Source organism: Bufo bufo, chromosome 6 (assembly GCF_905171765.1).
Source record: "Bufo bufo chromosome 6, aBufBuf1.1, whole genome shotgun sequence".
NCBI classification, from domain to species: domain Eukaryota; kingdom Metazoa; phylum Chordata; class Amphibia; order Anura; family Bufonidae; genus Bufo; species Bufo bufo.
Genome location: NC_053394.1, coordinates 378,457,391 through 378,482,382, shown reverse-complemented (window position 1 = coordinate 378,482,382; position 24,992 = coordinate 378,457,391). Strand labels below are relative to the sequence as shown.

General features: G+C 41.5%; 1 protein-coding gene across 1 annotated transcript in view; it reads right to left on the bottom strand.

Annotated features, from left to right (window-relative positions):
• Positions 1-7,514: 7,514 nt before the first annotated feature.
• The window catches only part of MBTD1 (mbt domain containing 1), a 64,877-nt gene continuing 47,399 nt past the window's right edge, over positions 7,515-24,992 (bottom strand). The window contains exon 16 of the mRNA XM_040435166.1: positions 7,515-7,871. Within this exon, the coding sequence (XP_040291100.1) occupies positions 7,753-7,871 (119 nt within the window). The 3' untranslated portion in view covers positions 7,515-7,752. The remainder of the gene's footprint in view (positions 7,872-24,992) is intronic.

Sequence of the window (24,992 nt, the reverse complement as noted above, 5' to 3'; positions counted from 1 at the left end):
TGTAGTTGTAGTTGATTTCCTAAAGGTCATCAAAAGGGGGACCATAGAAAAGGAGTACAGAAAGGAGCTATTGGAGGCTATTTAGGAATCATTTCTTAGATGCACTTTGCTTAAGCAACATCTTGAAATATTTAGGCTGTTGCTTAATAATAAAATGTGCAGCCTATGGGTGACCACACATAATCTACATGGTGTTATGCCGGTTCAGTATTGGATTCTTAAGCTTCTTTTTTTATAGGGTAGCTGAGTTTTCATAAAAATACAAATAAAAACAATCCCCAAATATGGTCTCAGATAGTAAGTGCAGCTTATCTTTAAATGAGATGGGTCAGTCTCAAATCCAAAGAAATAGAAAATAGGACTGCGCAACTCCACAAAAGTGTATTTAAACCACACTGGAAATGGATAAAAAATGTCTCACTTGCAGATTGAAGCAACCTCCATTGGTATACTCTCAATGTGAACAAGGCTCTTCACTGCTAAATCCAACCATGGTTGATATCATCTGCTTCTCCTACCTTCTGGTACAGCTCCATGCTCCCTATATTAGGGAACATTTCGAGGCACCTAAAACAGTGGAGTACCACAGTGGCAATAAGTATCTCACATGCTTTTATTGTACTCACAGAAGTAAAGGTAAAAGCAGCATATCATAAAACCACCATGTGGCAAACAGTGACTATGATATGTCTCATACAGACATATCAAAATTTTTGATAGGTGCGGATCTGAGTGCTGAGACCCCCACTAATCTCTAGAACAAGGAGAGAAAAGCACTCGCATATCATGCCCTCACTGCAGAAGAGGAAGCAGACGAACTCAACAGAAAGTCCAGAGGCCTGTCTCGTTTCCATCCCCTGCAATGAGGAAAGAGCATGATGTGCAAGCGCTCCTCTCTCCTCATTCTAGGAATCGGTGGGGGTCTCAGCACTCAAACCCTCACCAATCAAAACATTTTATATGTCTCTGTGACATAGTAAAAGTTTTATGAAAACTCAGTGACCCTTTAAGGCTCTCATACGAAAGAGAATTAAAGGGACTAGCAAGGAACTTAGCATTCACCAGGAGGAGACTTCCTTTAAGAAGTTAGTACAGAATCTACTGCCTACAGCCTCCCGCCCCTCCTCATCCAGGCTGTGAGAGCTGGTCGGACTTCCAGTGACAGTGGAGCTCACTGTGCTATCCTGTTTCTGTATCTCCTCTGAAAGTAAATGGGACATATGGAAGCAGGGTAAGACTGTGAACTAAGGTATTTTTGAAACTTGAGCTTGAGAAACAGCATAACCCGCTGTGCTAAGCTGTTTCTGTGCCTCCCATTCAATTTCATGAGGAGTTACAGGAAAATCGGAGCATGGTAACCATGGTTGGCTCAGTAAAACTGTCCACTTCTCACAGCCTGGTTGAGATGCCCAGTGGGTCGGGGTCAGGAGATCCCCTATTTTAGAGGTTCTTTTTTATGCCCATTCTGCTATAAGGTGTCCATTTTCATACTGGATAGAAGACTGCTGCATGTTACACTATTCGAGAACCAACAGAAACCTTCATTCCAAACAGGACAACCCATTTATCTACACTTAAGCTTTAATTTTTCAGGTTTTGAGTAGAACGTGACATTTGTGGATTTGCGGTTTTTTATAAAATATAATTTAAGGGCAAAGTACAATATTATCTTCCCATCTCAATATTTCATTTGAAGATGAAATACAGTGATTCCTCAAAATACAATGGCCTCAGGATACAATATTTTCAACATACAATGGTCTTTTCTGACCCATCGTAAGTTGAAACTAGACTCAACATTAGTTGCTAGTTAGCAGCTATTCCTGACTGTTATATGTAATGATTTGTTTTATCTGTCTTAGTTATCTGCTTATTTTCTTAAAACTTCATTTTCTCTTATCTTGGATGACATTTTAGGGCTTTGAAGCCGATTACTTAACTTACAATGGTTTCAACATACAATGGTCGCCCTGGAACCAATTAATATTGTAACTTGAGGGACCACTGTATATGAATGTCACTATAAAAGCATTTTGAGTAAATTTAAGAGGTCGCATTGTCAGGTCACAGTAATAATTAAAGTAAAGATGACACCATGCGGCATGAGGCTATTAATTTATCGCAGTTCTTATATTTCATATGCTCTTCATAAAACCATGATCCTAATTTCTTTAAAATCTCTCAGTTCTCAGAATATATTTCACAGTCTTTCCCTTCTAAATTTCAGATTTTCTGGGTGGCTCATTTATCTTTATATAAAAACCATGTCCCTTCCCAAGGTGAGAAATCATCTACCAAGCTTAGGGCTACAATATAAGAGGTTCCTGATCTTTGCCATTTCTACTCACAAGAATGATGTTTCCTATGAGGTTGCATCCTAAAGATGTTCATCTGCATCTCTATATTAAAGGGGTTGGCCCATCTGGGACAATAATGGCTTAACACTGGGATAAGCCATCAAAGTCATATAGGTGCAAGTTCCACTCCTATCTCCAGAATAGAACTCCTGAAGGAAACCCTTGGCTATTTTTGGAACTCCCATAGTGTTGACCGAAGGGTGGCCACGCATGTGGAGATAGGAGCAGGTCACAGATGTAGGACCCACCTAACAATAATGGCATATCACTTGGATATTATTCCAGATGGGTCAACCCCTTTAACTATGCCAGTACAAATATAGTATCATAACCTTGGATCACAAGATCATTTACAGTCGGTCAGTCCAAGCTGTCAAGGTAAATTGAACTATAGAGAGAGGACATTTTGTGACACGCTACTGAAACAACAAAATTCCCGTCAGAACCACATTTCCCCTAAAATTTCACTACTAGTGTTGATTTGTCTTAAAGGGCTTCTGTCACCCCCAAAACCCTTTTTTTTTTTTTGGGCTTGTTAAAATCGTTATTTAACGACTATTCCCTATATAGGGATCTTACCTTTGTCTGTGGCTTCTTTTCATTAAAAAACGATCTGTTAAAATATGCAAATCACTTCACTACCAGCAAGTAGGGCGTCTACTTGCTGGTAGCCGCCGCAAAAAACCGCCCCCTCCTCCTGTTGATTGACAGGGCCAGCGAGTGCTCTCCTCCTCCGGCTGGCCCTGTCAGCATTTCAAAAATCCTGCGCCTGTCTTCATTCGGCGCAGGCGCTCAGAGAAGGAGGCTCACCTCCTCAGCACTCCCTCAGTGCGCCTGCGCCGATGATGTCTTCTCTTTCGGTGACGTCATCGGCGCAGGCGCACTGAGGGAGTGCTGACGCCCTACTTGCTGGTAGTGAAGTGATTAGCATATTTTAAAAAATCGTTTTTTAATGAAAAGAAGCCACAGACAAAGGTAAGATCCCTATATAGGGAATAGTCGTTAAATAACGATTTTAACAAGCCCAAAAAAAAAGGGTTTTGGGGGTGACAGAAGCCCTTTAAAGGGAACCTTTTTATGTTGAACAATCAGTCTGATGCGTCTGAGCAGACTGATACATAGTTTTATGGGAAAATATGCAGTATAAAGTGTAATTTATTCATTGATATCTCAGCTCTTTTTATGCTTAGGCGGTCTTAATCAGTTTTTCCTCCTCCACAAAACTATGTATCAATTTGCTAAGCTCCTCCTGCGCAATAACACTTAGCATAGCATCTGCAAGATGACGGATTCTCTTTACCTTTGAGATTACTAGTCCTCCTTTCGCCACGATACTGGTATATTACTCAAGGATGCCTACACATTACAAGAGGATGCTTTCTTTTTCTTAAATGTAAAGTCTCTAAGAGCCGTATAGTGACAAATCTTTTATACTAGTGACACAACCCCTTTAAATTGCAATTGTCAGCAGATTTCTACCTACGAAACTGGCTGACCTGTTACATGTGCCCTTGGCAGCTGTAGACATCTGTGTTGGTCCCATGTTCATATGTGCCCGCATTTCTGAGAAAAATGAAGTTGTAATATATGCAAATGAGCCTCTAGGAGCAACGGGGGCATTTACACCTAGAGGCTCTGCTTTCTCTGCAACTGCCGCACCCTGTGCACTTTGATTAACAGTGGTTTCAAAGCCTGGCCTGTCAATCAAAGTACAGAGGGCACGGCAGCTGCAGAGAGAGCAGAACCTCTAGGTGTAACAGCAACACCCCCATTGCTCCTAGAGGCTCATTTGCATATATTACAACTTATTACATTTGTAATTTTATATGGAGAGCAAGTTTAATTATACTTCTAGTGAGAAGTTTCCTTTCTTGATATATTAGGGGACTTTATGTCCTAATATACTTGGTGTCCAGAGCGAGAGCGCAGAATTATGCATTTCCGTAATATATGAACCTGGATGCTTCCCCAATGAAGGAATATTTTACAACCTTTACATACAGGAAAACTATGAAGTAAGCTGGCTAAGAAATGGCATTCTAAACAAACACAAAAATCAAATAAAACATGCACAGTTTTACGATGTGGTTTCAGTGATGGAGACAGAGTAAGGCACATGGACCTGTACCTGGCACAATGACTTTGTTCATGCAGTTTCAACTCAACCTTCACTAAAGTGGTTATCCACTGTCAAGTGCTTTAAGTTATTTGTTTCTAGACCTCGTCCTCACTTTGCAATACCCGACACTTCATTCTCTATGTTTCCTTGCTGTGCTTTTCAGTGAACATTAAAGGGGTTTTCCGGGATTTTACTCCTCTGGATAGGTCATCAGTATCTGATCTGTGGGGGTCCAACTCCCAGGCCCCTATATCAGCTGTTTGAGAAGGCAATGGCGCTCTGGTGCCTTCTTGAAGTGAATGAGGCTGAGCACAATACCAAAGCACAGCCGCTATACAATGTACGAGGACGTGCTTGGGGAGCACGGAGAAGGCCGTGGCGCTCATAGGAGCCCTGCTGCCTTTTCAAACAGCTGATCGGCGGGGGTCCCGGGTGTCGGACCCCCACCGATCATATTTTTGATGACCTATCCTGAGAATAGGTCATCAGTAGGAAAATCCTGGAAGACACCTTTAACGCTATGGTCACTTGTGTAACCTTATAACATTTTGTTATTTTAGGATCTGAAATTCTGATATATTTTTTAATAGATCTTTCTAGGGGTTGGTTTATCTGATTCAGAGCTCCACAACGCACAGTCAGAGACGGAAAGGGGTTGCCCATCCGATGAAATGTTTTAAAACCGGCTCGGGTTGGTGTAAAATAATAAAATAAGTGTACGTACCTTATTAATCCCTGGTCGCTGCCCTTCCTAGGTCCTTCTTGACACACAGGGAATGACCGCTTAGCGAATCGTTGGCCACAGTAGTGACCCGATTCATCCAGAGATTGGTTAAGTGGTTATTTTTTTTGTTTTTGTGTGTGTGTGGAGAGGAACCAAGAAGCGCTGGAATGGGATGTGTAAGTGAGATGACTATCACTTGTTTTATTATTTCGTACAGATTTGAGCCGGATTTAAAACATTGAATGGGCTGGACAACACTTTTTACATGATAGAACTTTTGGTTACCTGCAGCTGCCACTAGGAGGAGCCGATAAGCTTACTGTTTATACAGGGAACTATACAGAGGCTAATCTAGGGCTTATTAATATGTCTTCGTATCAGAAAAAGTAAGCTCCAACCGATATAAAGATATGTAAAAAAATGAATCAGCATAGACGTTTGCTCTCTTTTGACCGTGTGCAATGGTGGATGTTCACGGTAAGGAGGACCTGTCATCTCTCCTTTCCTGTCTGTTTTAGTAAATAGTTGTTTTCCCCCCTCATTCCTCTTAAAAATGCATGAATAAATTGACAACTGGGTGTTGCAAGTGGGCATTGTGACCCTACACAGTCTGACGCTGTCCACTCATTGCTGACAGTGTAAGGGCACCTTCACACCTGGCAGAAAATACACAGAATGAAGCCTTCCCCCTGTTATACTACGGGGTTGAAAAAGTGTCAATTCCTGCGCCCTGCCTTCCTCTGCAGAATGCCATACAAAATAATGATGTGTTGCGCCTTTACTGGAGCAGAATGTTTATTTTAATGGGAGATGTAGTCCCCATGAAAATTCATCCTGCATCCTACACTGCATGTAAAAATCCATAACTGATATTTTCCGCCATGTGTGAAGTCACTCTAAGACTGTGTAGGGAAACACCCCATTTTCCTAGCTGTCAATGTATTTATCATTTCTAGGAATGGGAATACAGATATTTATCGAAACAGAAATGTCAGGAGTGGGGACAGATCCCCAAGATCAAGATGACTGTATAGATCTGGCATTTCCAAAGGAAAGATAAGTAAACATCTTATTACATCATGACTTAAAAGCACAGAAAAAAACAAAAACAAATGTTAACAAAAGATCCTTTGCAATGCCTTCCACCATTTCGGATTATTCTCTGCGTCACTGCAGTGAAACCTGAAATATTCAATGTAATAATAATGGCTGAATAGCGCAGACATAGACCTAAATTCTAAAGTGGAGGAGATGGGTGCAGGAGGGACATGCCAATAAATGAAAGTCATCTTACAGGGATATTCCCGTCTTAGATATAATTATGTGCCATCAGCGTCAGATAGGTGCAGGTCCCACCTCTGGGAGCATCTAGAATGGAGAGTTGATCGCGCCTGCACGGTCCACTCTCCATTCACTGCTATGAGGGTTCCGAAATCAGCCGAGGGGGCGCGCTCATCTATTTTTGGAAGACTCATAGCAAGGAATAGAGAGCACACTGCGCATGCATGGCCACCTCTCCCTTCACTGCAATGTAGAGCTGATTGCGCATGCACGGTCCGCTCTCCATTCACTGCTATGATGGTCCCGAAATCAGCCGAGTGAGTATGCTCATCTAATTTTGGAAGTCCTATAGCAGTGAATAGAGAGTGCACAGCGCTTGCATGGCCAACTCTCCCTTCATCACTATGGGACTGGTGGAAAGAGCGGAGCAAGTGCCACAGTGGTGAACAGAGGGTGGCCGCGTATGCGCCTGATATTATAATATGCTGTGGAGTTTCTGCACAAAAATCCACTCAGAAAATATGCAGCGTATATATGCCATGTGTGAACATTTTAAATGGGTTCATTTTAAATATTTCCCTAGGCAGAAATGGGCCTAAATTAATAAAAGAACATATATTCAGACAAAGAACTGGAGATAGGAGCGGGTCCCAGAGGTGGGACCTGCACCTATCTGATATTGATGGCTTATCCCAGCAATATGCCATCAAAGTCTGAGATGGGTATACCCTTTTAAAGTCAACTAAAAACGTAATAATAATTTTAAAATAATTACAGATGGGCAAGTTTTTACATTATTAAAATCTTACGACAATTAACAAAACAAATTAAAAAAATAGTAACTAAACATTACCTAAAACAAATTTCCTGGACACGGAAAAAGAAAGCTACCCAGTGTGTACCAAGTGTCATTTTTTTTTGTTATTTTTTTTCTGCAAAATATCACCCTTCCTAAACAAATATATCTAGCCCTGCTAAGTGTACCAAAAAACTAAGAATTTTGGTGCAGTGCCCACAATGCACGATAGTTGTAAAATTTGAAAATATTAAATTTCTTTTCAAAAACTTCAAATACAACACAAAATTGTTAACGTTATTTCATAAATTGTAAAATCTTTTTTTTTTTTTCTTCACCAAAATATTTTCTTTGTCACTTCACAGAGTGTCCCTGCACATGAGTCCGTTTGTGTTTTATTTTCAAATAGTTTTTTTTGTATTTTCCTTTATATGAAAACATTCTTAAATTATTGTTAAGAATCATTCAATTTGCATCAAGGTTCCTGTTTAATGTAATAGCTGCCAGATCCATTACTTTCCTGATCTGAAGCTCCGTGGAGAAACGAATAGTCTTCTCCGTCAAGAAACTCCTCCTTTAGCTGCAGCGTTGGTACTGGGGAAAAAAAAAGAGAGAAAAGTCACAGCTATTTATTTTATTACTGAGTGTCTGTAGAATATTCAGGAGACAGAATATGGCAGAAAAACTGTAGACACAAAGAAGAAAATAAAAAGATTTCAGATCCTGGGAATCCATTGTCCCTGCCTGGCATCCTCAAAAACCCTCGAGTTTTGCTTACGATTTCCATTAAGGGAAAGTCCACCTTTAACACCCTGTATTTAAAAAATGGCCTTTGGGTTTTGTTCACACAGGACGGAATCTTCTGCATCATATCTGATAGAATTCTGCACCCAATGGTACGTTTTGTTGTGAAATTCATAGTCTAAAATAATTAGGGTTTGCAAAAGGTTTCACCGTCTGTATTGCAAAAAGTGTAATCTGCAGCAGAAATACGCAGCACATAATGACTCATTGTGGAATTAGGATATGCACCGTTGGTCAAGTTATGTGTGGATTTTTTCCCATAACATGTGAGATTTTGTAAAGTCGTATCCACTTTGCTGGTACTGTTATACGCTGTGGAGATTCTGCACAAAAATCAGCATGGAAAATATGCAGCATACATATGCTATGTGTAAACATTTTAAATGGCTTCTCTGAGTTTTAAAATAAAAAGCCTCCCCACACAGGAATGGACATAAATTAATAAAAGAACATATACTCACCCCAATTGCTTCCAGGGCTTTATTTTTTTGTCTGTAGCAGTGACTTGCCTGTATACTCCACGCGACCGCTGCATGACACTGTGTCCGAGGTATACGGGTACATCAGTGTTGCATCGCTGAGGAGGATCAGAGCGTTGGAGCTGGAAGTGGCAGTGGGTGAAATAGGCAAGTATATAGTTTTATGACTATTCTACGATTCTACTGTTTGTGGGACCTTTTTGTATAACTTGGAAAGCCCCTTTACCTTTTTTGTTGTTAGAGTTTTTAGGACAATTTGCGCCTCTGGTTGCCAGGACAATTTTCACACTTTAGACTCTTAAAAAAATAAAACTAATTAGGGTCAAAGGACTCGTTAAGATGAGGATATGCAGGTATGGGAATGGAATTGATGACATGCAAAAAAGGTCCATGTTACCGCTCCCCCTGGAATCATCCTACAGCTCCACAGGGAGTGAAAGATCTATGCCTTTCCTCCTCTCCCTGCAGCACATCACCCACTGCCCCTACCATGCTGGCTGAGATCATAGAATGCTGAAGGTGGGAGAGCACTACTTCAACCTGCTCTATCTCAGGTCACAGAGCAGCTAGAGATATGAGATCCAAGCTAAGAAGCTTTAAAACAAGATCAAGCTTATGGTGCTTTCCGCAATACAGCCAGAGAGAAACTTTACAAACTGGGTTGGAGTGAGCTGCAGGTATATGCAGCTCCCATTTCATCCAGCCCTAACTCTGGCTGCATCATGGCTAGTACCGCAATCCACGGTCTTGATTTAAAGCTTCGATTCTTGACTCATATCTCTAGCTTCTATACAGCATGAGACATAGCCATTAGTAGCAAGGTGTCTAGTTGCCTATTTTAAAAATCCATCTTCAAATACCATATTAATAGAGGAGGATATGATCTTCAGTATTCTTACCTCCTCACCAGAGTGAGCAGTTACAGAGATCGTCTCTCACTCTCACCATATTACAAAAACAGCCGACTAATTTGTATGGTCACTATGTAATGCCCAATTTCCCCGATGGGGGTGCTGCAAGGAAATGTTTCAATTACTGTTAGATTTCGTGGGTCCCAGAGGGGGACAGGCATTTTTTGATGAGCTTATTGTCAAGGAATCCTTGTAACAGGTAGAGAGTGTAAAAAGCTGAAAACCCTTAAATGGGAGGATATTTTAGGAGTGAAATGTTAGAAAACATGGGTTAACATTATAAGGAATGAAGTCAAGCAGCCAGTAAAGAGAAAGACGACACAAATGACTGGTGATAGTCAAAGCTAGGAGTCTGCCATTATTACTAATTCATTCTCATTGTCACAGCTGGATCCCATTAGAGCAAATGTATGTCACAGAGGCATCCTCACCCTTTGACACGACCCTCTATAAGCCAGAGCTGCATCTACTCTGATGGAGTTGGGCGTGATCATGAAATATACAGTCTATACAGTGAAACTAGCTTTTAGATGTCATTTAAAAAAAATATAGACATTATAGCAATTTCTCAAAAACCCTACACAGGAGATGAGATTATCAATGTATTAACTACCGTAATTTACACACAATTTCCTGCACTAATGGTAAGACCACGCACGGCGCGAAAACCATGCCCACCTGCAACAACCAATGGCTGTGTAATTTCCGGTTATAATCATGCAGCCATTGGGTGCAGGAGCTGGGCGGAGCTTGGCCACATGTGTTCAGCTGCAACGTGTGGTCCTACCCTGAGATGGAACAACAGCCCAATGTGTATTGGGGCCTCCCAAGTGTCCCCTGATGGCAAATGTTGTGGGGGAGGGAAGAGAAGGATCTGGCATATTGGATTTCACTGGGTAGGGGATAACTGAAAAACTTGTATCTGCGTGTATTTCTACGTGCTGCGATCATACTAGATGCTGAATATATGGAGATGTTCGGAATATTTTGTTTCCATTTTTATGCATTGTATATCATTAACATGTAATAATCCAGTAATTTCCATAACTCCAGAACTGTCCCTTCTTGGTGTTCTAATTTAAATGTTGAGGGGCGTAATGTATGAAAGGTTGGTAACTTCTTCTGGGGTATATCAAGATAATGATCCGTTCACACTATGATGACAAAATTGGGTACCTAATCCAACTGGATTTGTGTACATTTTTATTCATGTCCATGGGCAGGCTAAAAACATAACCACATGAATTTTTTGTTTTTTATCGCCTTTTATTTTTGTAACCATCTTTGCATATTTCCATTTTGTATCTCCCACACACAGTAACTTTTAATAGTAAAGTCAAAGGGGACATTTATTAAGATCTGTGTTTTCCATGCCGGTATCAGGTCCCTTTGTGCTGCCGGAGGAAGCGCAAAAGTTTGGTGATTCATCTGGCAGGCCGTGCGGCAGACTTATCTCTAGGCCAGCCCTCTTGCTTCCATTTTCCACGCCAAAAACCGTGTGGAATATGATAAATTAGCTGGCCCACCCATGCCACCTTTTCTGACCACTTTTGAAAAGTAGTGTGAAGGGGGAAAAGTCAAAGATTTTGCACAAAAAAAAAGTGCAACGAAATCTGCGTCTTTAATACACAATTATTGTGGCATATACCACTTAAAGGAGTTGTCCGGGTTCAGAATTGAACTCGGACATACCTTCATTTCATTTTCACCCCACCGCCCCTGTGATATGAGCATCGGAGCATTTCATGCTCCGATGCTCTCCCTCGCTCCACACTGTATCGCAAAGGGCAAGGGCTTTTTTGTCTACATTGGCACACTGCTAGGCGAAGGCTTCCTCCCAGCATTGTTCCCGGTGACGTCACTGGCTCTGATGGGCGGCCTTTAGCGCTGCCCTAGCTGTTTTACTGGCTAAAGCCTGCAAATTAATGCCAGTGACGTCACTGGGCTCACTGCTAGGCGGAAGCCTCTGCCTAGCTTTCCCCCATGGGGAGCTGGTACGTCACCGGATTTCCAGAAACTGCCTTTGCCCTGCGCGATTCAGGGCAGGGCAAAGGAGAGCATCAGAGCATGAAACTGCCCGATTCTTCTCCTCAACATCTGGAGAGTCAGGAGGCCTCCATACACATAAGACGACTGGTCACCACTGCAAACAGCAGGTTTGGCCAAAAGTCATTTAATGTGTATGGTCATCATTAGTCTAAATAACAGTTTTCTCTCCATGATCTGTCCGGGTTCAGCTCTAAACCCAGACAAAACATTTAAAAATGTCCCCCAAAATCTTAAATAGATTTGCCGTACTGCCCTGATAAACCTTTAAAACACTTATCCCCTATCCACAGTATATATACTGTGTATGTGTATATATATTTATACATGTATCTGACCATCCGCCCACCCCCTGAATCAAACATTTGTCCCTGTCCTGTGGATGAGGGATAAGTGCTTTTTGTACAAAACCCCATTAAGTATTTCTACAGAGTATAGATTGTGGCTTGTCCAGCTATCAGTTTACTGCTTGTACCAGTGGTGCGCGGTGGGTGGGACTTCTCATCCATAACAGGTAAGTAGTGACAGAATTGGTCTTCCTGGGTGCGTGAACTGTTTGGGTACGCACTGAGTTCTTTTTCGCCTGAGTGTGAGGCAAGTGTGAGACTGAGCTGTGGAGTAGAGTTTGCCCCTTATGGTTCTCAGGGAATGGACATATTTGAAACACACCCTTGCTGTATTATTAGCAGGACACTTGTACCTTATGACAGATGCAATGAATGGAAGTTCATGGAGAGAAAACTGTTATTTAGACTAATGATGACCATACACATTAAATGACTTTTGGCCAAACCTGCTGTTTGCAGTGGTGACCAGTCGTCTTATGTGTATGGAGGCCTCCTGACTCTCCAGATGTTGAGGAGAAGAATCGGGCAGTTGGATTTCAGCATGCCCGATCCTTCTGTTCTCAAGAGACATAAGCTCTCACCACAGGTGAGTGGCTTGCTTTTCTCACTAATACGAATACGTGCACAAGCTAAGCATGCGTGTGTGGCTTATACAAATTCCAGGATGAAATGGACTACTGCTCCACAGAGAACAGGAAGCAGCAGAGGAGATGCACATAGAGGCTTACCTTTATGCTTAGTAGATGTTGGTATACTGCATTATCTACAGTAGATCTCTATCAGATAATATTACTTTAGGCAAAGTTCACATCTGCGGTACAATTCTGGTATTTTATTCCAGCATAGGCAGAGAATACCAGAATTACTGGATCCCATTCACTATACTGGGGTATGTCAGGTTACAGTGCGAGTACCGGCATTCTGCTTAACTACCGCTCAGCGGTATTTCCCACTTTTTTTCCCCTCACTTTTTTGAGTGATCAGTGGCACATTTACACACAGGCAGATTATCAGGAATGAGCATTCCTAGTAAGGTTTGTTCCGGACAATCTTCCCAACAACTGGGCAGTGGAAACCCGGCATTGGGTGTTAAAAAAAAAAAAAAGTGTCAGCCTATTGTGTGTGCTCCAGTGGCCAGGTGAAGGTGGAATAGTTCAAGAGTTTATGGATCATCACATAAAGTGGATAGGTTCACACCTCTGTTTAACTGATGCCCCAGGCTGTTCCAGCAGACAACACACTACTGGAGTTCACGGGATCAAGCCTTGCCAAACACTACAGTTCACCGCTGGACCCCATTTGACTATAATACGTATAACAGATTTTGTCTGGCCAAAAAGCAGCCGGATTCCCATTATAGTAAATGGGGTCCAGCGGTGAACTGCAGTGTTTGGCTAGTCTGGCAGGCTGTCCTCTGCTGAACAGTCTAGTGGATCAGTTAGAAACAGAGGTGTGAACCTACCCTTTATAGATGTTATTTTCCTGTTTACATATTTTTGTCAAGGAGATTTGTTTCCTTTAATTTATTTTTTTATTTTTCTTGTCACTGGAACTTGTAACCTGGACAGACCATAAAGATAGAAAGAATGTATAATTCTCCATCTGAAAAAGGGGCTGTGTCCCCGAAATGCGTTATGATTTCATAACAAAGTTTGGATCATCTTCAACTGGTTGAGCGCTGGAGTCCTTGTTTTTCTACTGCGGTACCCCGAGGTTTTCCACAATCTGCAGCACATTCCACTCCGTGGCGTTATCCTGGTTTTTACCATTTCTCTACACTATAACAGTGGTTGTGGCTTATCACAACCCTACAAGGTGAGCGCAATACCATTTAAGCTGCGTGTAACATCCTTTGGTGCATTTCAGCTGTTCTAAGCTATTTAGCACTAGGCGTGGTGTTCTTTTCCTTTCAAAAAGTAAGACAGACAGACTCACAGATATGGGAATTTTTTCTCAGCCCCTTACTTTAAAATCCATGCCCAATTTTGTGATCAGAGTTAAATTTCCACCGTGAAAACAAAATAAAACATGTATGTATTAGTGTTCAGTCTGAAATTATGTTTCTGGGACCTGTGTATGCCTTCTTTGACATTGGCGTTAGGATTGTCCGGCAGGCTGTTCCAGCAGGGGAACAGCCTGCCGGATACGTACTAAAGTTTGCACATGTGTGCGGCCCTATTCACTAAAACATGGACAGGCGGGAGATGCAGACACAGCACGCAAACATGCAGAGGTAGCCAGACAAAAACCTCAGCGTGAATTGGGCATGGGCGGACTTTCAGATAGTACGGATCTGGCAGGCTGTTCCCCTGCCGGACAATCCTAATGCTAGTTTGAAAGTTCTTCACCCTTAAGCAACCGACAGCAAGCTAGGCAAGATTATTTGATGGGATGGGGGGGTCTGATGTGACTCGGATGGGGGGGTCTGATAAAGGTCTGATCTGAGCTCTGATGAAGAATGGGGGTCCAATTTGGGGGGTCTCATGAAAAAAAAAAGTCTTATTTTCCTCCTCCGAATCCTAGGTGCGTCTTATAGTCTGAAAAATACAGTAATCCTGCAATGTTAAGATTTCCTGTTCTTTGAGAGCAGCTATAGGATGGGCCACAGACACAATGGACAGGAGATGACTCTGAGGGAAAGTTATTAAAACTGTTGTAAAGGAAAGCTGGGTTAATTGCCTATAACAAACAGATTCCACCTTTCATTTTTCAGAAAAATAAATCACCCCTTTGACTTTTATGGGAGAGTTTTCCCAGCATGCTCTGTGATCTGTGCAGAGGTCAGGAGGGAGCTGATAAGCTGTGACATCACATATTGTGAACACTGGATCCTGTGTTATCTATATGGAGGTGTTACTTGTCATTGTAATTCTGCCTGTGGTGATAATGATAATAGCTGTTGAAAAGTTACTTGTACAGAACAGAAAATTGTGACTTATTATTAGACCTAGAGGCCAGTGTGAAAATTGCAAAATTATACATATTTTAAATATAGATAGTGACTTGGAATAAAAAAATAAAAAAAAATATGTTTAAAAGGGTAATCCAACCCCAAAAATGCCTGAGGGTGTATGGGGCAGCCAATAGCAGGCCACAACAGAAACGAGCCTCCCTAGCATCACGTGTGACACTAGGGAGGCTCGTTCCTGTCGTGGCCTGCTATTGGCTAACCCTCCCCTCCGTCGCAGGATCTTTTTATCTGCGCAATAGGGAGATGTAGCGGCGGTCGTGCGGGCATCAGAAACTATGCGGGTGCTGGGGAGCGAAGTAAGTACAATCTGTGTGAGGGGCCAAGGCTTTGGGGGCATTATAGGGGGTGGATAACCCCTTTAACATAAAAACGTGATTAAAACAATAGGTCATGTCTGATGACACAGTTCCTGTACAGAAGGCTTATCATAAATGTTAAAATTGCAAACTGTTTACTTATCCTCATGCCAGCTGTCCCCGAGAATAGCACTTTTTATATTTTCTTTTTACACCTCCGCTACCCCCAAAGGGACCGAGCTGCATCTAGGCCATGTGACTGATTACAGTGACCTCACTTGGCCTAAAAAGAGGGAGCAGCTGTTTGTCGGGGATGCTGGGAGTCAGACTTCCACCCATCAGGTACCGATGACCTATTCTGAGGATATCAATATCGAAATCTTGGAAAATCTTTTAAAAGGGGTTCTCCAGGAATTAAGAAAATGAAAATACTTAAATATTACTTTATTATAAATATATTCCCAAATACCTTTCATTAGTGATAATGTTTTTTTCTTCTAGGGAGCAATCATAAGGAGAAAAAAAATGGCCGCCGTCCTATTAGTACACACAGAACCTGTCCTAATCACACAACAGGACAAGTTACTTCAGAGCACTGAGCTAAAGAGCTGTCTCATCCTTCTCTCCTACATGTCAAAGATTATGATCCTGAATACTACTTATACGATTTTTAGCTAAATCTCTGTGGGAATGGAGTTTATGAAATATAGAGAGGAGAGTGAGAATGTGTGTAATCAGCAGCAGCACTTGTATGCAGTCTCCCTTACCACAGCCCCACAGTCTGCCCTGTCCGTCTTCTCTGCACTTCATGTCTCCTCATGAACTCCATTCCTACAGAGATTCAACTGAAGTTCTTATCAGCTGCATTCAGGATCATAATCCCTAACAAGTAAGAGAGGAGGATAAGGCAGCTCTTTACCTCAGTGTTGTGAAGTAACTTGTTCTCTGTGTGATCAGTACAGGTTCTGTATGTACTAATAGGACGGCGGCCATCTCCTGATGATTGCTCCCCAGACAAAACAAGCCATTATAACTAATGAAAGGTATTTGGGAATATATTTATAATAAAGCAATATTTAAGTATTTTAATTTTTTTAATTCCCGGAGAACACCTTTAAAAGGTAAGATGAATATTCATATCTAATAATATCTAAGCCTTGCTAGTCTTCACTTTTGCCTTCCCTCATTCCACCAGGTTTCCTGTAAAGGATGCTGAAAACCTATGTGGGTGGATATATCCTGGACCACTTACTGTCCTCATTATGAATACAGAAGTGTCATATCTGCGTAGTATGTCAAAGAAAACCCCAAAAATAATTAATTTCGTACCTGCTAAAATAATGCGTCATCAGGAGCAACCAATTACCATTAAGGCAATTACATAAGCCCAAAAAACTGAACTAGAAAATGTAGTTTTACTCACTAATTTGGAGGCAGAAAATAGCTTTTTAAAAAGGAATGTGTCACTGTATTCTACATGAAATAACAGATCCGGAGCATGTTTTCTTAGAAATCTAATTTGGGCCATTTATCTGTTATTCCTCCTTGAAATGTAAACATCAATTGGCATTGACATTTGTATGTGTGTCAGGGGGACAAATCTCCAAACTGGTGACTTATGTACTGTAACTGGATTTTGACTGTGGTCAGACTTCCTAACATTCACCTACCATTTTGCTTGCAATGCTCCAAGAAAGTGGTTAACGAAAATAAAACAGCACTGTGCAAACTTTTATTAAGGTTAATTACATCTGCATTGACACGCGACACCTTGGCTTGTGCTACAGCCCGCCTTAGGGGTAAATGTGCTGAAGACAGCATATGACCCCAGTAACAACATGTAACGAAGTCTGTGCCCATTAAACAAAAAATATATAAAAATTTCCATATTTATTTCAAAAGTAAAAAAAAGTAGAAAATCAAAATCTTTACAAATATACATTTGACAAAAATGAGACTAGAAAACAAATTGCGATATATGCAGGATGGATGCTTGGCTGATGAGCTCACTGCTTAGAACCTGCTAGCAGGAAGGGTTCTGATATCTGGAAGTTAATTTAGAAATATCAATTAGAAATCGATTTGATTTACTATAAATACTTCTATTGTGAGAGTTATCAATGCATAAAACTAAAAAGTGGAATCCCAAATGTCATACTGATCACGAGCCAGGAACTTGGTGGCAGAACTGCAGAGTCGCTTTATCTCAGCTTCCCTGAATGGTAAAAAGATAAGTTCCTTTTGGCTCAATGACCCAAGACTGAATTGCTAGCTTGATTTTGGGAGAAAAAAATAAAAAATAAAATCAGCCATGATCACACTACATAATGATAGGTCGTCTGTAAAAAATAAAAAAAACTCTAGGAAAACCCCTTTAAAAACTGTAGTCACTCCTAAAGTTTAAAAGGCACACTTCCATCAGAATAAGAGATTTTTATTTTTTAACAAAAATTTTTTCTGATGTGTAGGGACAGCGATAGGAAATGTTTTTGCAATATAATTAATTTAGTGAGTTTGTACATTTCTATGAGAAAAAAAAAAAGTCGCAAGTTGCCTCTCGGCAGTGCCCTGTAAGTGAGCATTACTAAGGAAAGTCTGTCTTCGCAGTTCAGCACAGCGCGGTACTAGCTTCCGATGCTGGCTGAAACAGCTGATCGGTGCGGGTGCGTGCCACTTTCAGATCTGATAATGATTAGGGATGAGCGAATTTCATATATTAAAATTCATTTTCGCTTCGTGTTGTGGCATTTACTGATTTGGGTTAAGGATTCCGTTACCAGGGACCATAACGCAATTCCATGACGGAATGCATATCGGAATGCCTTTAGAGGCATTCCGTTATTCATTCTGTCATAATAGAAGTCTATGGGCTGCATAACAGATCCGTCCCGTTTCTTTTATGCAGGAGAGGACTCCAGAATAACAGAAACGGGACGGATCCGTTATGCAGCCCATAGACTTCTATTATGACAGAATGAATAACGGAATGCTTCTAAAGGCATTCCGTTATGTATTCCGTCATGGAATTGTGTTATGGTCCGTGGTACCATAATCCATAACGCAATTCAGTAAATACCACAACACAAAGCGAAAACCAATTTCAAAATATGAAATTTGCTCATCCCTAATAATGATGACCTATCCAGAGGATAGATCATCAATATTTAAGTCCCAAAAAAACTATATAAAAAGGGAGGACAGGAAGTGGTACACGGAGAGACTTAAAAAAAATTCTATCCATAAGGGAGCATTCACACGAACGTGTTTTTCTTCTGTGTCCGTTCCGCAATTTTTGTGGACAATGCACAGACCCATTCATTTCTATGGGTCCGCAAAAATTGCGGACTGCCTTTCATTGTCATCCGTGTGCTGTCCGTTACTTTTATTTTAGAACATGTCCTATACTTGGCCGCAAATTGCGGTCCGTGGCCCCATAGAAAGTCATTGGGTCTGTAAAAAACTGATAGCACACGGAAATGCATCCGTATGTCATCCGTTTTTTGCAGACCCCTGGACTGAAAACATTCTAGGAAACCCCATTTCAGTCCCATTTCAGTCTTTTGCGGACCGTGAAAAACGCATGACACACGGAAGCACCACGTCCGTATTATACGGACTTACGGAACGGAAACGGAAAGATAACTGAAGACATACGGAACACACAGATCCGTGATTTGCGGACCGCAAAACCAACACGGTCGTGTGAATGCTCCCTAAAGCTTTTTTTTTTGTAAAATATATTTTTACATAGAATTTTCACAATGATTTCAGTGATGGCAGTCAGTACTCCGAATCCTACCCACAACAGTAAAGAAACCTAATACTCATTGTCCCGAAGCGGGGAGGGCGGGGGCAGCAAGCCTTATCAATCTCACGTCCCTTTATGGCGCTGGCGTGTGCGGCGGATTTCGGCTTGACTGCCGTCACGGAAGAGAAGGACTGCTGAGATGAGTGGGTCTCTCACTACACTATACTGACCTCGGTGAAAGCAGCATAGTGCAAGTGACAGGTTCCCTTTGAGGTTCTAGGCCAGAGATGGCCAACCTGCGGCTTTTCCAGCTGTTGCAAAACTACAACTCCTACCATACCCTTCTGTAGGCTGATAGCTGTAGGCAGTGTGGGCAACAGCTGGAGAGCCTCAGGGTGGCCATCCCTGTTCTAGGAGGAGAACATTTTGTTCTTTTTTATAAAATCTATGTATATGCCAGGATTTGATAAACATATGGACATGTATGATGATATATCTAAGGAAACCTACTGTGGAAAAGTATATTGGCTGCTGCATTTGACAGCAGTGCAATATATTATGCAACAGGAAGGTGCCCAAAATCCTGCTTTACTAGCCTGAAAAAAAAAAGTGGCTCTTGTTTTGATGCATGAAATGGACCTGTGCAGACACCCATCAACTTCGATGATGTCTCTGTAATGGCACCTTAAGGGTGCGGTACACGATGTAGGCGGGCCGTGGTAGTAAACTTTGTGCAGATTCCATGGCCAGCCCACACCATGAACAGGCACCCTAAGAATAGATTTTCCCTTTAACTGACATTTATTTCTACTCCAGCCAGATTTGACACCTTCTCCAATTATTAGACAGTCGTCAGGGGGCTTAGCAGTGATCTCCTTCAGGATTAATTCCTCACCTGGGAAAGTAGTCACTGTACATATGTTGGCCAAAATGGAAAACCCATTAAAGTATTAATTACCTGGCTCACGCGGATGAATAAAAAAAAAACTGGTACAAGCGCTGTTATACAAGACACAATAGTGGTTCCTATGATGATAAAGCATTGTGCATTTTCATTAGGTTAAAGAAGTTATCAGGGAATTGATATTAACGATCTATTCTCAGCATAGGTCATCATTATCACTTGGGTGGGGGTCCAAGTCCCAACACCCCCACCGATCAGCTGTTTCAGGAAGCTGCGGTACTCACGGGATCGCCAGTAACTGCTGCAGCCTCCTAGCATCTTACCAAGCACAGCACCGTCCAGAGCCGCAACCTCTTCTAACAGCTGATCAGCAGGAATCCCGGGACCCCCGCCGATCTGATATTGATGAACTATCCTAAAGATAGGGCATCAATATGAATTCCCAGATAACCCCTTAGTTTAAACTGTTGCTGCATTCACCGATGCACCAAGCCCATACAGACCAGCTTCACCAACATAACACAGCAAACTATGGTCATTGTGAGTCCTAGCTTGCTACGCTACACTGTTTCCGTAGTTCCCATGCACCGCAATGGGACTGTGTCTCATCTTGTCTTAGTAACGGCGAGACAAGACAACCCCTTTAAGGGTCTGATCCCAAAGTTGAGCAGGATGAAGGGACCATAGGCTGTGCCTGGTACTGTAACATACGATGCGGTGCCCAGATAGACAATGAAGCCAAAGTCCCTTATATTCCCCAACATCATACATTATTCATCTACCTAGGGATGTCCCGATACCGATACAAGTATCTGTATGGGGACCGATACCGGACATTTGCACGAGTACTTGTACTCGTGCAAATGTCGCTGATACCACTGCCGATACCTGATGGCTGTGCAGCGGCGGGTCCCGTGTCCCAGATGACATCTTGCCGTGATTCCGGCTCCCTCACTCACCGCCTTCATTTTGCAGACTGCGCATGCGCAGTTCAGTTCCATCGCTTCTCGTCTTTAGCGTGAGCATGATCACTGGCTTCAGGCGCTGGAGAACGCAATCTAGTGATCACGCTCACGCTAAAAATGAGAAGCGACGGCTGGGCTCGAGCGATGGAACTGAACGGCGCATGTGCAGTCTGCAAAATGAAGGCGGTGAGTGAGGGAGCCGGGATCGCGCTGTAACAGGCAGTGCACTGCGCATGCGCGAGAAGAGTGCGGACCCGGCATCACGGCAAGATGTTCATCACAATGTAGAGAGAAGGGTTAAGGGGCGGGCTTATCGTGCCTTGAAGCAAGGAGGCAGCTGCCCCCTTGACTCCAAGCCTGACTTGGAGAAGGTGTCAACAGACATTAAAACTGCGATTTTAACAAATATGAGGAGACAGAATGAGGAAAGAAAATCATGATTAGCAACACACTGGGGGATAATTTAAGGTACTGTGGTTGGTTTAATATGTGTTTTCCAGGTGAAAGGTTCCCTTTAAAGCCCCTTCCTCCCAGTACTCTGGTGCATCTGCATGGGAAGGATTACAGCAGGCCAGGTGGGTACGGTGCATGAAATGGAGGAGAAATTCTGTTAATTTCTCTCCATTTCATGTTCAAACTGTGAATATAAAATAAGGTGGGGAGGGGGGAATGGGCATATAATGGTGATTCCCAACCAGTGTACCTCCAGCTGTTGCAAAACTACACCTCCCAGCATGCCCAGACTGCCAAAGGCTGTCCGGGCATGCTAGGAGTTGTAGTTTTGCAACAGCTGGAGGCACGCTGGTTGGGAAACACTGTTATATGCCCATTCCCCTCTTTATATGCCAGTGTGCCTCCAGCTGTTGCAAAAACTACAACTCTCCAGCATGTCCGCACAGCCAAAGGGCTGTCCGGCATGCTTGGAGTTGTAGTTTTGCAACAGCCTCGGGCACATTGGTTGGGAAACACTGTTATATGCCCATTTATTAATTTATTAACCCTTGTACAAAGGAAAAGTAAAGCAGTTGTCCATAGGAACCAAATTCCAGCTTTAATTTTTTTCATTGCTATCAGCAACTGCACCGCTGTTATAATTGGTATCGGTAATTGGTATTGGTGAGTACTTAAATAAAAGTATCGGTACTTGTACTCCGTCTTAAAAAAATGGTATCGGGACATCCCTAGATCTACCTATCCTAAAGATAAGCCATGACACCTTTGCACTGACACTGTGTATTGCTCATTTGGTCCCTAAATACAAAATTAAGCAACTTTCTAAATAGTCTTCAATAAAAATTTCCTTTTAACCCATTTGCTTCTGCAGAGTATGCGCAAGTCCTTCACCTAGCTGCTGTAGTTTCTGAATTTGATATAAATCCATCAAAACAATGTTTCTGTTTCTAACAGCTCTCTTAGATCTCCCTTCTCTTAATGTTACAGGTAGCAGCAGGAGATTGTACACAACAGATGAGTGTGGAGAGGTGGGAAGAATCCAAGAAAAACAACTCGTACACGCTGTACATAAGGAAGAAAAAAAAACACACAGAGCAGCTTGCAGGGGGAGAGACAGCATCATCCTGGACACACCAATAGAGTATGTATCACCTGCTCATGTCTACATGACAAATGTATGAAACTAGGAGCAGTTTGTAATTTGAATAATAAGGGGGTCTGAAAAGGAATGAAGGAATGAACATTTTAGACAAACTTTTTAGAGTGTAACTTTTCTTTCTGCCCTATCGTAACTGCTAACATTCATAACAATACATTTTTCCATGTCAAGGGTGTCTTTAGTCCCAGACAACCTCTTTAAGAGTGTTTTCACAGAATTAATCCATGTTTTCAATGCCAATTTTTGTGTTCTTTTATGTTAAAAGCCTCAGGAGAGGTTTGAGAACAGCATTGTTAGAACAGCATCCCGAAGCAGTTCAATCATAACTTCAGTCCTGTAAATGCAATCAATATCTATCCCCCAGGTGGTCCTTGACCTCATGTTTATTATAACAAACAGATTATGCTAACTGAAGCATGGGTCACTAGTATTTAATGCTGGTGATTCATCGCACAAATTATTTTAATTGAGAATGCTAGTTGGATGAATAATGAAATGTCTTAAAGGCTATGTACACCTTTGGGGGCCATTTTTTTAAATTACTGCATTGTACTTATTTTGAGCTAAAAATCATTTTTACATTTGGTCGCCTTTCTTAAAAATATGGAATCTTTTTTGTGTACATAACTGAGATGCTGTAGTAGCTGCCTGAGGATTTTCTGTCTTTTCCGTCAGTTGGGGAGCTGACGGACTCCTTATCTCTGCTCTCTGAGCTTACTGATAAGAATGTGGCTTAAATAAGTGTTTATGACCCCTCAATAGTTTAGAGATAAGGTTTATTAGATGGGCACAAAGTGAAAGTGAAAGTACCAACCACACAGTTAGAAAAACAGTTAACCCTTTGTGACAGAACAGCTCAATATTTTTAATAAATGCCAATTAAAAAAAATGACTTTTAGCCAAAAATAAGTAAAATACAATCATAGACAAAAATTGCCTCCAAAGGTGTACATGGCCTTAAAATACAAGTCCAGCTGGTTTTACTTATTGCTACTGATATACCATGGTCTGGATTGAGAACCCTCAGTGAAACAAGAATACTGTTATATACAAACACAATCCAGGCATATTCCATAAAAAATATACAGTCAACAGGAGTTGTTTTGATGCAAAAGCTTTTTCATAGTGTAGTAAGTATAAAATGCACAATCCAATATAGCAACTCAGAATCATAAAATCTGCAGCCTACTAAACATGGGATTATACAATTATAGTGAAAATATATCGACATTAAAATTGTATTTTGTATTGGACTTTGGCATGTCATGACTGGACTTTATACATACAAATCTGCTACACTGGAATGCACACAAATACCCTTTAACCACTTAAGGACCACAGGTTTATACCCCCCTAAAGACCAGGCCCTTTTTTACAAATCGGCACTACACTACTTTCACCGTTTATTGCTCGGTCATGCAACTTACCACCCAAATGAATTTTACCTCCTTTTCTTCTCACTAATAGAGCTTTCATTTGGTGGTATTTCATTGCTGCTGACATTTTTACTTTTTTTGTTATTAATCGAAATTTAACGATTTTTTTTGCAAAAAAATGACATTTTTCACTTTCAGTTGTAAAATTTTGCAAAAAAAACGAGATCCATATATAAATTTTGCTCTAAATTTATTGTTCTACATGTCTTTGATAAAAAAAAAATGTTTGGGTAAAAAAAAAAAATGGTTTGGGTAAATGTTATAGCGTTTACAAACTATGGTACAAAAATGTGAATTTCCGCTTTTTGAAGCAGCTCTGACTTTCTGAGCACCTGTCATGTTTCCTGAGGTTCTACAATGGCCAGACAGTACAAACACCCCACAAATGACCCCATTTCGGAAAGTACACACCCTAAGGTATTCGCTGATGGGCATAGTGAGTTCATAGAACTTTTTATTTTTTGTCACAAGTTAGCGGAAAATGATGTTTTTTTTTTTTGTTTTTTTTTCTTACAAAGTCTCATATTCCACTAACTTGTGACAAAAAATAAAAAGTTCTATGAACTCACTATGCCCATCACGAAATACCTTGGGGTCTCTTCTTTCCAAAATAGGGTCACTTGTGGGGTAGTTATACTGCCCTGGCTTTCTAGGGGCCCAAATGTGTGGTAAGGAGTTTGAAATCAAATTCTGTAAAAAATGACCAGTGAAATCCGAAAGGTGCTCTTTGGAATATGGGCCCCTTTGCCCACCTAGGCTGCAAAAAAGTGTCACACATCTGGTATCTCTGTATTCAGGAGAAGTTGAGGAATGTGTTTTGGGGTGTCTTTTTACATATACCCATGCTGGGTGAGATAAATATCTTGGTCAAATGCCAACTTTGTATAAAAAAAAATGGGAAAAGTTGTCTTTTGCCAAGATATTTCTCTCACCCAGCATGGGTATATGTAAAATGACACCCCAAAACACATTCCCCAACTTCTCCTGAGTACGGAGATACCAGATGTGTGACACTTTTTTGCAGCCTAGGTGGGCAAAGGGGCCCATATTCCAAAGAGCACCTTTCGGATTTCACTGGTCATTTTTTACAGAATTTGATTTCAAACTCCTTTCCACACATTTGGGCCCCTAGAATGCCAGGGCAGTATAACTACCCCACGAGTGACCCCATTTTGGAAAGAAGAGACCCCAAGGTA